Source organism: Xiphias gladius, chromosome 6 (genome assembly GCF_016859285.1).
Source record: "Xiphias gladius isolate SHS-SW01 ecotype Sanya breed wild chromosome 6, ASM1685928v1, whole genome shotgun sequence".
Taxonomy (NCBI): Eukaryota; Metazoa; Chordata; class Actinopteri; order Istiophoriformes; family Xiphiidae; genus Xiphias; species Xiphias gladius.
Window position 1 is genome coordinate 235,001 of NC_053405.1, and position 11,955 is coordinate 246,955.

Here is an 11,955-nt window from a genome sequence, read left to right on the forward strand (position 1 = left end):
GTATAAGTATACACACACAGTAGTTGGTTTATATTGAAGTATAAGTATACACACACAGTACTTGGTTTATATCGAAGTATAAGTATACACACACAGTACTTGGTTTACATCGAAGTATAAGTATACACACACAGTACTTGGTTTATATCGAAGTATAAGTATACACACACAGTACTTGGTTTATATTGAAGTATAAGTATACACACACAGTACTTGGTTTATATCGAAGTATAAGTATACACACACAGTACTTGGTTTATATCGAAGTATAAGTATACACACACAGTACTTGGTTTATATCGAAGTATAAGTATACACACACAGTACTTGGTTTATATTGAAGTATAAGTATACACACACAGTACTTGGTTTATATCGAAGTATAAGTATACACACACAGTACTTGGTTTATATTGAAGTATAAGTATACACACAGTACTTGGTTTATATCGAAGTATAAGTATACACACACAGTACTTGGTTTATATCGAAGTATAAGTATACACACACAGTACTTGGTTTATATTGAAGTATAAGTATACACACACAGTACTTGGTTTATATCGAAGTATAAGTATACACACATAGTACTTGGTTTACATCGAAGTATACGAACACACACAGTACTTGGTTTATATCGAAGTATAAGTATACACACACAGTACTTGGTTTACATCGAAGTATACGAACACACACAGTACTTGGTTTATATCGAAGTATAAGTATACACACACAGTACTTGGTTTATATCGAAGTATAAGTATACACACACAGTACTTGGTATATATCGAAGTATAAGTATACACACACAGTACTTGGTTTATATTGAAGTATAAGTATACACACAGGAGAGGCAGAGTGTTGTCTGATGTTGTTCTCTGGTGTCAGAAGAGCAGCGGAGCTCAGACAGATGATCGGACTGGAGACGTTTTAACACGTATGACACGTATGACATGTATGATCTAAACCTGAGGGGGGTTGCGTGACGTGTTAACGCCTCCGCTGTTCGCAGCGGACGGAGGAGGAAACCATCTTCCGCTCAGACCTCCATCTGCCGGGCTCCTCTTTCTCCGAAAGGCTTCAGTGGCCGAGGATTTTATCTGTAAAAGTCAGTTTTGAAGAGAACTAGAACAAACGGGTGCGGTGAGGTGCGGATGTTGGAAACCACACGGGTGAGAACAGGTGGACAGGCGTGATGAAGTCACAGCAGCCGGTCGGACACGTTAGTGTTCGGAGCGCGATAGCTTCTGTACACGTCACAGGCTCGTGTTTCACCGAGGGTAGAAACATAATTGACTTCGTTTCTCCAACCAGCTGCAGTCACCGAATTCACAATATTGTCTGACGGCGAAACTAAAAACATTTTGTCGTTTAGTTAAAGCGACAGCGGCGAAACTTGTGTGTCGTGTGTGTGCGCAGCTGCCCATTGTGGCTTCTTCTATGGTGTCTCTGTACTTCCTGGAGCTGACTGACGTGGTGCAGCCGGCTCAGGTGGGCTTCCGCTGCCACGACCGGGAGCTCAGCATGCCGTACGTGGACGGAGGAGACGAGCTGATCCCCCTGCTGATGCTGCTCAGCCTGGCCTTCGCCGGACCCGCTGCCTCGGTAACACGCCGCTGTTTTCGGCCACGGGGGGACGATGTTTCAGATCCCAGATCGGAGGTCTGAGGGGTTACGGGTCCACTGCGGGTCCTGAGGGTGCGTTTGTTTTGTGTGTCAGATCATGCTGGTTGAAGGTCTGATCTACTGCCTGCAGTCCAGACTGAAGCTCCGCAGGGCTGAAGGAAGCATCAACGCCGGAGGCTGCAATTTCAACTCCTTCCTGAGGAGGACGGTCCGCTTCGTAGGTAGGAGACTGGTACAGCACCGCCGGCTACGCCTGCACCCACCACAGCACCGCCTGCTACGCCTGCACCAACCACAGCACCGCCGGCTACGCCTGCACCCACCACAGAACCTCCAACTACACCGCCACCAGCTACACCTGCACCAACCACAGCATCTCCAACTACACCTGCACCCACCACAGCACCCACAGCTACACCTGCACCAACCACAGCACCTCCAACTACACCTGCACCAACCACAGCACCTCCAACTACACCGCCACCAGCTAAACCTGCACCAACCACAGCATCTCCAACTACACCTGCACCAACCACAGCACCTCCAACTACACCGCCACCAGCTAAACCTGCACCAACCACAGCATCTCCAACTACACCGTCACCAGCTACACCTGCACCAACCACAGCACCTCCAGCTACACCTGCACCCACCACAGCACCCACAGCTACACCTGCACCCACCACAGCACCTCCAGCTACACCTGCACCCACCACAGCACCCACAACTACACCTGCACCAACCACAGCATCCCCAACTACACCGCCACCATCTACACCTGCACCAATCACAGCACCTCCAACTACACCTGCACCAACCACAGCATCCCCAACTACACCGCCACCAGCTACACCTGCACCCACCACAGCACCCACAGCTACACCTGCAAGGACCACAGCACCCACAGCTACACCTTCACCAACCACAGCATCTCCAACTACACCTGCACCCACCACAGCGCCCACAACTACACCTGCACCAACCACAGCGCCTCCAGCTACACCTGCACCCACCACAGCACCCACAACTACACCTGCACCAACCACAGCATCCCCAACTACACCGCCACCAGCTACACCTGCACCAACCACAGCACCTCCAGCCACACCTGCACCCACCACAGCACCCACAACTACACCTGCACCCACCACAGCACCCACAGCTACACCTGCACCCACCACAGCACCCACAGCTACACCTGCACCCACCACAGCACCCACAGCTACACCTGCAAGGACCACAGCACCCACAGCTACACCTTCACCAACCACAGCATCTCCAGGCGTTGATGTTTTTGTTTACCTGTGTCCCTCTCGCCAGGTGTGCATGTGTTCGGTCTGTGTGCGACGGCTCTGGTCACTGACATCATCCAGCTGTCGACAGGTTACCACGCTCCCTTCTTCCTCACCGTCTGTAAACCGAACTACACTCAGGCTGGAGTGTCGTGTGATAAAAACCCGTACATAACTAAAGACATCTGCTCCGGACACGACCAGCACGCCATCGTGGCCGCCAGGTCAGTCCCAGACAGTCTGTCTCTCTCCTTGACTTACTGTCCCTCTGACTGCCTGACTGTCTTCCGTACAGTTACTCTGTCTTTCTGTATCTGTCACTGTCTTTCACTCTGTCTGACTGTCTCTCTGACTGTCTGTCTCTCTGACTGCCAGTCTTTCTTCTGTCCTGACAGGAAGACGTTTCCCTCCCAGCACGCGACTCTGTCCGCCTTCGCTGCTGTTTATGTTTCAGTGAGTATGACTGTTGTCGTTCTGGTCGGTTCAGGGGTTAGAGTGGAATCCGGCAGATGGGGGAACCCCGAGTTCCAGTATCATCTTAATGCGAATTAACTAATTTTGTTGTGATAGGCCAGTGAGCCCAGTCCCGCGACACGTATCCAGCCCGCTTTCATTCACACCCTGAATCACAGGTACGCAGGGTAAAAACGTTATGGATTTTTTGGCGGTCTACCACTGCGTAGATAGATAGATCATTCCAGCTCACTTTAAATCCTGGGTCCATGTATCTTTTGGTCATTTGATTTTCCTTTCAGAAAAAAGGTATTAAAAATCAAAAGACGAGTGGTTATTTGATTTCCAATTTAAAATACAAAAATTAGCTTTGCTCGTTCCTCAGCAGGCAGAACTCAGTATAACACGTGTCTCATTTCTGTTTTCTGGTGATTTTACTTTTTGCTTTAAGAAATAGAAAATGAAAAGCCGTTAATACCCGTTTCTGTAAAGGAAAATCAATTGACCAAAAGATACACGAACCTTGTTATAAACTCTGCTCAGTGTCTGTGATTCTCAGGAGTGAAATGTCTGTGGTTGTCAGGTGGATTTGATCACATCTGTCTGTACAGTCGATTTCACTTTCCGATCAATTCCTTTGACATCGTGGCGTGTCAGTAAGATCCAGCTGGAAAAAAAATTGAACCTGATAAACATCAGCATCTGAAGCACTGCTGTTACCAATGGATCTAACACCAATCATCAGTAAGATAAACAGTAATTAAACAGCAGATAAGTTTGAGTCTCGCTTCAAACTATCAAACCACAACTATAACAGGACTCACTGTTACACTACAGAACATTAAAGCTAAATAACATACAACAGAGCTTTTATTGTGAAAATCGTCATCCAAACTGCTGTAAACTGTCAAATAACCCAAAAGCATCTCAGTTGAATATTTCTGAATAAATGAATTACACAATACAATACAATAAGATAAATCTGAATTGTTTTGGGTGTAAAACTTGACTTCAACCATTAACTAACTTTTAAGATGAAAGAGCTGATTGTTAAGAAGCATATCGCATTCATCCAAAAAAAAAGATTCTTGTAATCATGACTTACTATGTCATGACTAAGGAGAAAAGTATCTTGTTAGCGATTATAATGTTTTTTTTCTTCATTACTAGATAGAAATTCCTCAGTTTTGGGATAAAGTCTTTTTTTCTTTAACATCACCAGATGCTGCAGACCAAAAAAATGAAGCTAATGAAATTTGAGGGTAACATTTAATAATGAATCATTTTTAATAAGTGTACATCATTAGCTGTTGGTCAGTGTTGCATCATGTTTGCTAAGGTTAATCAGCCCTTCTGGAGACACTGCATGTTTATAATCTTATTTTAGGTAACATCTCCATGTTTATCAGCCATGACTACTGAGTATCTTCTGCCCCGAGCTTCACTGAAACTGTTTCTTTTCAGATGTATTTTAACTCAACCATCTCAGACAGCACCAAGCTGCTGAAACCTGTGCTGGTTTTTGCATTCGCCATTGCGGCAGCGTTGACGGGTCTGACTCAGATCACTCAGCATCGCAGCCATCCCATCGACGTCTACGTGGGCTTCCTCATCGGAGCCTTCATTGCTGCCTATCTGGTGAGATCTGATCCTGTGAGGTTTCTGATAATAACACACACACCTTTTGCCATTCATGTCACATTTAAACACATGAATCGTGCCCTCACTAATGAGGTGAAGAAGTTAGATGCAATTCTCTCTGGTTTCAGTGGAAACTGAGCTTTTAAAAAAATACAGACTGAACTCAGCTGATGTAGAAACTGTGTCCAGTCTGACTGTGTGATTCACAGTCTCTGCTGCCGATCAAACTGTCCAGCTGTGGTCTCTTTGTGCTTCCGTTGTCGTGACAACTACATCTGTATGAAACAGGAGAGTAATGGAGAGTCTCAGAGCAGCAGGAAGAGGAAAACAGCACCTGACTCACTGGAGGAGTCTGATCTTTATTTAACCAACATGCTTTAACTCAGTAGAACTAACAGCCCACATGTTCACTGCAATAAGACTGAATGTTTGTCAGTTATCCAGTGAAAACTGGACACTTAATGTCTAATACAAAAACCTTAAAATAAAAGTAGACAACACAATGTTACATGAACAGTAAAAGTCACCACGGTCACAAAACACCATCAAAAAAACAATGAATTTAAATAATGGTTGCGGATATAGGGGAAACACTGTAAAACTCTCTTTAAAAACTCTAAATGAAGATAAACCCCTCAAGCCACTTTGAACTAATGGAAAAATCAGTGACTGACAAACTGATCTAAAAAACTTTTTCATGTCTGTATAATTCATATTATTGACAGCTGATCACCGAGGTCACGCTTTTCTTTTACCACCATGGATGTGCTGAGGCGGCCGCAGCGCCTCCTAAACCCAGGCAACTTAAAAACGTTATCGGCTGATAACAAGGTTTAAACTCATTATGTTTTTCTCCTCTCTGACTGGGATGTTGGCTCTCCTTTGTTTTTTATCCATTTATTATCATTATCATTATCATTAGTGAGACTGTCATCTGTGCAGCAGCTCATTGCTAGTTACGTTCTATTGTTGGGTGACCTCTAATGGCCGTAGTGATTACGACAGGAGCAGGCGGAAGTCAGGTGACGTAGTATAAAAAGTCCACAATAGGAGGAGGTAGTGGTGGATGGACGGGTCCAAAAAACATAGGACTTTGACACTGGAGACCGCTATTTGTTTCCAGTGTGAAACTGTTGGTCAGTCTTGTTTCTTTTGACCGCCCCGCAACCCTTAACCGCGTGTTTATTATTGAAACCATGACGACGAAGGTCCAGTATGCTGTCGGCATGCGGAGCAGCTTGCAGCAGGTTGCGAGACGGAGCATGTGAATAGGGACTAAAGTGGAGACATGAAACAAAAACGTTTTGATCACAAAGCCTAATGTGACTCTGACTCTCAGGTTTATCAGTGAAGTGCAGAGTGGAGTCTGCTGACAAACAGACTGACTCTCCTGTTTGACATGGCCGAACCCTCACTGCTACTACGATGACCTGGTTGTAGGTCACGTCTCTCGCCCACATCCAGGCGCGGTTTCACTCCCTCTTCATCTCTTTGCATGTTTGACTTCAGCGTTGTTGCCTGTGACAGTCGGTGTTAAAGTTTGCCGTTTGTAAAATATTTTAATGTCGTGGCAAAGCGTTGTTAATGATCTTGGCCATTTACATTAATACTCAAACAATCAGTGTTGCGCAGCACTTAGTATCACATCACCACATAGACCAAGTTTCTCTCTGCTCCAGCATCCCTGTCAATGAGTCCATCTGTGACTGGATCAGTAAAACCATCAGTGTATGAAAGGAAAACAGGCATTGAATGATGGGATGTTGACATAGAAAGAACGATCTACCAGATGAGGTGAAACAGTCTTTTAGTATTTCACTGTGAGTTACACTTACAATTGCCCTGTTTCTTTTCAGTCTTCTTTCTCATCAGCATCTGTGTTATTTTGTCTGTTTGGGGTCTGGAAGCAGCTGAGAGCAGAAACAGTCCTGAAGAAGAATTCACAGCCTAAGTAAATGTGTCAATACCACAGTGTGAAAATACTCAATCTGAAAAGTTCCGCATTTTAAATTTTACTTAAGTAGAAAATACAACACTATTAACAGCTGCAAAGGACAATAGATTGTTACTTTAGAATCAAATATTATTCGAAAAAATAATGAAACCAGCAACAGGGGGAAATGATCTCACTGCAGTTGTGGATTATTTCATTTTTTAGACTTTGTAGAAGATTTTTAGGACTCAGTCTTAGAAAAAATTATTTGGAAAGATTTTTTCAGTGTGTACAGTATGTAAAAATTAAGTGTAACTGCAACTGTCAGATAAATAAAAAGTGCAGTAAAAAGTACAATAATTCCCTCTGAGATGTGGTTGAGTGGAAGTATAAAGTAGTAGCAAATGGAAATACTCCAAGTACAAGTACCTCAAAACTGTACGTAAGTACAGTACTTGAGTAAATGTACTCAGTTAATTTCCGCCAGTAGTTTATGCCTTAAGCGTTTCTTCTTCCTCCTTCAAACACTGACATGATTTTTATTTTCCTCCTTCAGGCGTTTCACGCTGTGGCCAACTTCAAGTCCTCTGATGACATCACTCTGGCCCTGCCTCCCCCACCTCCAAAAGAAGACCCCCTTCGAGCGCTGACGGAGCGAGGACACGAGTCCGTCTACAACAAGGGCCCCGCCTCTGCCTCAGAGAGTAACGATGAGATAGCGGCGGCTCCGGCCCCCATGGACCGGCTGGAGGGCCTGGGGCCCCTGCAAAGGGAGAAGTCCTCCATGGGGAGCCTGAAGAGGGCCAGTGTGGATGTGGAACTGCTGGCTCCTCGCAGCCCCATGGGGAAGGAGACCATGCTGACCTTCAGTAACACATTGCCGAGGGCTAGCATGAACGTTAATGGGGTGCTGGGGGCCAATGAAGGACCAGAGGATCCAGTTCAGTCGGTTCAACCTGTCCAGCCTGTCCAGCGACGCCTGAAGGCCGTGCAGGTTCCCATGGACCCGATGCGATCGCAGCAGCTGGTGTCAGAGTGGAAGCAGAAGTCGATGGAGATGAGAGGCCTGAGCGTGCGGGACGAGGCGGAGCGCGAAGCCAGTGAGGACGGTTCCGAGGTGGGCTCTATGGGGACCGACGACGGGGGATCTCAGGTCCCTATCTACCAATCCACAGTGCAGTCTGGGAGGACAGCCTCCAGTCACAACCCAACTCCACCTCCAGGGAGTGCCAAAGCTGTGGCAACTCCCCGACCACCACAGATCCCTGAAGCAGGACCCCCACCGGTGTCCCCTAAGAGTGCCCTGACCCGGGCCAAATGGCTCGCCATCCGGGAGAAGACAGGTGGGGAGGGGTCAACCCGCGGTGCCGCCAACCAGCCACGACTCATGCAGGTCATCGCAATGTCAAAGCAGCAGGGCCTCCTTCCCTCCTCCTCCTCTGGGGAGAAGTCCTCTGAGACCACCTCCACCTGCTCCGGCACCTCCTCCTCAGCCGACTCTCCGCACTACCGCCCCCCCTCCGAGCAGCAGCGGGAAGGGTCGGGTATCATCACGGTGGACGCCCATGCCCCACACCATCCTGTTGTCCAAGCCCTGCCACCTCCTCAGGCCCCGTCCCTCGCAGGTAACGGTAACCCATGGGAGTGGGCAGGGGCATCCAATGGCGGTGACCCGCGAGACACCTACGACCTCAACAGCCTGAATCGAGGAGACTCAGCCGCCCGCGGCAGCAGCTTCCGGCCACAAAGATCAGCCTCACCGTGCGCTACCATCAACCCTGACCCGACCCTTCCCCCACCTCACCCCCAGGTGGAGATGTCAGGGGACGCTAAGCGCAGGGAGATGGCCATGAGACGCAAGACAGCACTAGTTCTATTGGATCGAGAGATTCGTAACCAGACTGAACAGGAGAACTATTACAAGAGTTTGCAGGGACGAAGATTCAAGGATTAGTCTCTTAGCTTTTCAAAACAAAAGCCTTATTTTTAAACTGGTCACTAACAGCACAGTACCTAGACAGCGGTGAGGACCGTGTTGCTATGCATTTCTTGGGCTAAATGTGATGGAAGGAAGGAGCTGCAAGAAATGAAAGTTTCCATCCAGGAGGATCAGGCCTGATGCTCAGTGGCTCAGCACTTTGGACAGTTTTCTTTCCATATTAAAGAAGTTTTATCTGCAGAAACAGGATCTTAAGTCTCTGTTTTTCTCTGTATCCAGGACTTGTGCAATAACAGTCCTGTTTGTTTGTCCAATGGTGCCCACCAGAGAGTGGCACAGTTAACAGTTAAAACCTTTCACATAATAAAAGGATAATTAACACACAGAAAAGAAGCAAAAAACTAGGTCAATTAAAAAGCTTGGATAAAAAGATGAGTATTGAAATCATAAATGGACTCATGTCACATGGAACTTGCTAGGGAGCCAGTGGAGATGCTATAGGGTGGGGGTGGTGCTGAAGGGTGGGAGTGATGTGAGATCTCTGGCAGCAGAGTTCTGGACATATTGAAGTCTGTCCAGGGTCTTATTGGTCTGTCCCATCAGGATTCTGTCTAGTACTCCAGACGAGATGTAACAACAGAATGGTTGAAGTTAGGAAGCCATGGCTGGAGTCTTGAAGTGTTCCTCAGATGGACGAAGGCGATTTGGTGATAGATTTTAAAGGCGGAATCAAAGATAGTGTCCAAGTTGTGGACCTCAATAGATGGGCAGAGGGTGCACCTATCAGGGGACAGAACCAAATGACCAACCCTCTAGGGTATGTTCTTAAACGCCACAAGCATCTTTTCTGTTTTGTTCAATGTCATCCAGTTTTTATATATCATGAAGGCAACTGATGAATGACAGTGTAGGGAGGTGGGTGGAAGGTTTGGTGCGAACATACATTGTGTATCATCGGAGTAGCAATAACACTTAGTCCATGACTTATGATTACGTGACCTAAAGGAAGCATGTAAATGATGAAAAGTAGCGTTCCAAGCAGTGGTCCTTGGGGTACCCCTTTGTTGACAGGGGGAGGGTACTGACCAATGTGTACCGCAAGTACCACCTGAGTAACCCATTCTCATGACATAGGAACCTTGATGATGCAGTGAAGACTTTCTGGTCATGCAGTGCCAACCATTGGAAGTGGAAGGATTCAATTGTGACAAAATAGATGCGAAGAGGAAACTCTATTGGTGTTGCTTCTTATTCGTCAGAGCATGGTTTCATAAAACTGGACAGTGCTCCAGTCCCTCAACAGTCAGCACTGTCAAAATGGTTTCCAACTGGTCGCTTGTGTATATTTGTGTCTTGAAGTGCACCAGAGTTGAAATCCAAGTGACAGCAACTTCACCTCCTGAAATCCGCTAATTGCAGAAAAATCAGTGTTGGTGTGACTGGACGCTTAAGGCATAAATGTGCTTCTCCAGGCTCAAGGTTTAGGATTAGGTAAGGTTTCCAGACTTACACTGCATCCAGAACTTGCTCCTCTATTTTAGATATTTTGAGAGTTTTTGTTGATGCAAGCCCTGCCCCCAAAACAATTTAGAGGAGCTTTTTGTTGGATGGAATTGGATTGAACCACCAAAACAACATGGAGGAAAGCCTGGGAATCCCTGCCTTTAGGACCTGACTGCAATCAGATCAGGACCAAAACGGTAAGCCTGGCTTGCGCAGCTCGGTTATCACGATCAGTGAATGGTCCAACAAAAGCTAATGTCAAATATTCATGCGATCATGAGCAGCAAAGACCCCTGATAACGATACGTTATGGATGGAATAGTTTGGGGAAAAATAGGCAGTTTCAGTATATTAAGACCATCTACAACTATCTAAAGTATAGATCGGAGTAGAACCTTCCCTTTTGGAGAAAAAAATAGGACAGTTTGCTTTTTTCTAAATGAAGCCAAAATATTTTCTCCCATCGTCCATGTCCTACTTCCTGTTGTACTGATGGTCCAGTTTCAATGCTCCTGTGATTTGATAGTCAGCAGATCCAATGGTCGCACCACACCTCCATTAGATTGAATGACTTCCATTCTCCATTAACCCCACAATGTGTGAAGTTGTACATGGAGAATAATGAACACGGGGTCGTTCAACAACATTTGCATTGCTGTTTCTTTTATATGTGTACGATGTATAACAATGTTTGAAATTACCTTTGGCCAACTGGGGGTTGATTAAACACACTCACACTGCAGATAACAGCACTGACAGTATGAAAATGCCGAAATATCTTCTTCTGCCTGAAGACCAGAACAGAACCACACAGTCTGGTCAGCAACTTTATCTGACTGATGAATAATCTCCATCTTCAGTGGAGAGACGACTGTCCACAGTGTTGAGCCTCCAAGCAGGAACCTGGAGAGTTTCCATGGCAACTAATTCTTTGAATAATCAGAAGTCAAAGACCACAGAGACGATTTTAAAGATTCATTCTGAAAGCACAAGCATGCAACAAATCTGCAACCTGCAGTGGAGTTCCTGTGATAAGATCCTCCAGTTGTTTCCTCTGCGCTCACACCGACCTGGAGTTCGGGAGCTGCGTCCAGACTTAGTGGACGTCATGGTGGTGGGACTGTGCGGCAGCCATGTGGAGGTCTTACACTGATTGTATATTACCTGGACGAGTGTGCTGTTGCCTTTCTGTTGTGATGGATCGTTTGCTATTGTGATTCTCAGCATGTTGGCTTGTTTGTGTGCTGCTCTCTGATTGGTCAAGGCTGCGCATCTGTTCAGAGATTTTTGTGTGTGAATGTGTGTATTTATTAAGGATGGACCAATATGAGATTAAATATTTATATAAATAATGATATTCAGAGTTTAAAGATACACTCCCTGATTTGTTTCAGTGTCCCCAAACACCAGAAAGTCACTTGAGTCAGTATCTCCCTACTTCTTGTGGGCGCAAGTTATTAACTGGTGAATACAAGTTAATATCTCATGCCTACAAGTTATGAACTCATGGAAACAAGTTAGTGTCTTGTGTGTACGAGTTAGTATCTCCGGGTAACTGGTACTTGTCT

General features: G+C 46.0%; 1 protein-coding gene across 1 annotated transcript in view; it reads left to right on the forward strand.

Moving 5' to 3' along the window:
• plppr3b (phospholipid phosphatase related 3b) overlaps positions 1–8,899 on the forward strand; it is an 11,160-nt gene extending 2,261 nt beyond the window's left edge. Inside the window, exons 3-8 of the mRNA XM_040127991.1 lie at positions 1,420–1,605; positions 1,721–1,847; positions 2,947–3,142; positions 3,314–3,371; positions 4,836–5,009; positions 7,502–8,899. Coding sequence (XP_039983925.1) covers positions 1,420–1,605; positions 1,721–1,847; positions 2,947–3,142; positions 3,314–3,371; positions 4,836–5,009; positions 7,502–8,899 — 2,139 coding nt within the window. The remainder of the gene's footprint in view (positions 1–1,419; positions 1,606–1,720; positions 1,848–2,946; positions 3,143–3,313; positions 3,372–4,835; positions 5,010–7,501) is intronic.
• The last annotated feature ends 3,056 nt before the right edge of the window (positions 8,900–11,955 follow it).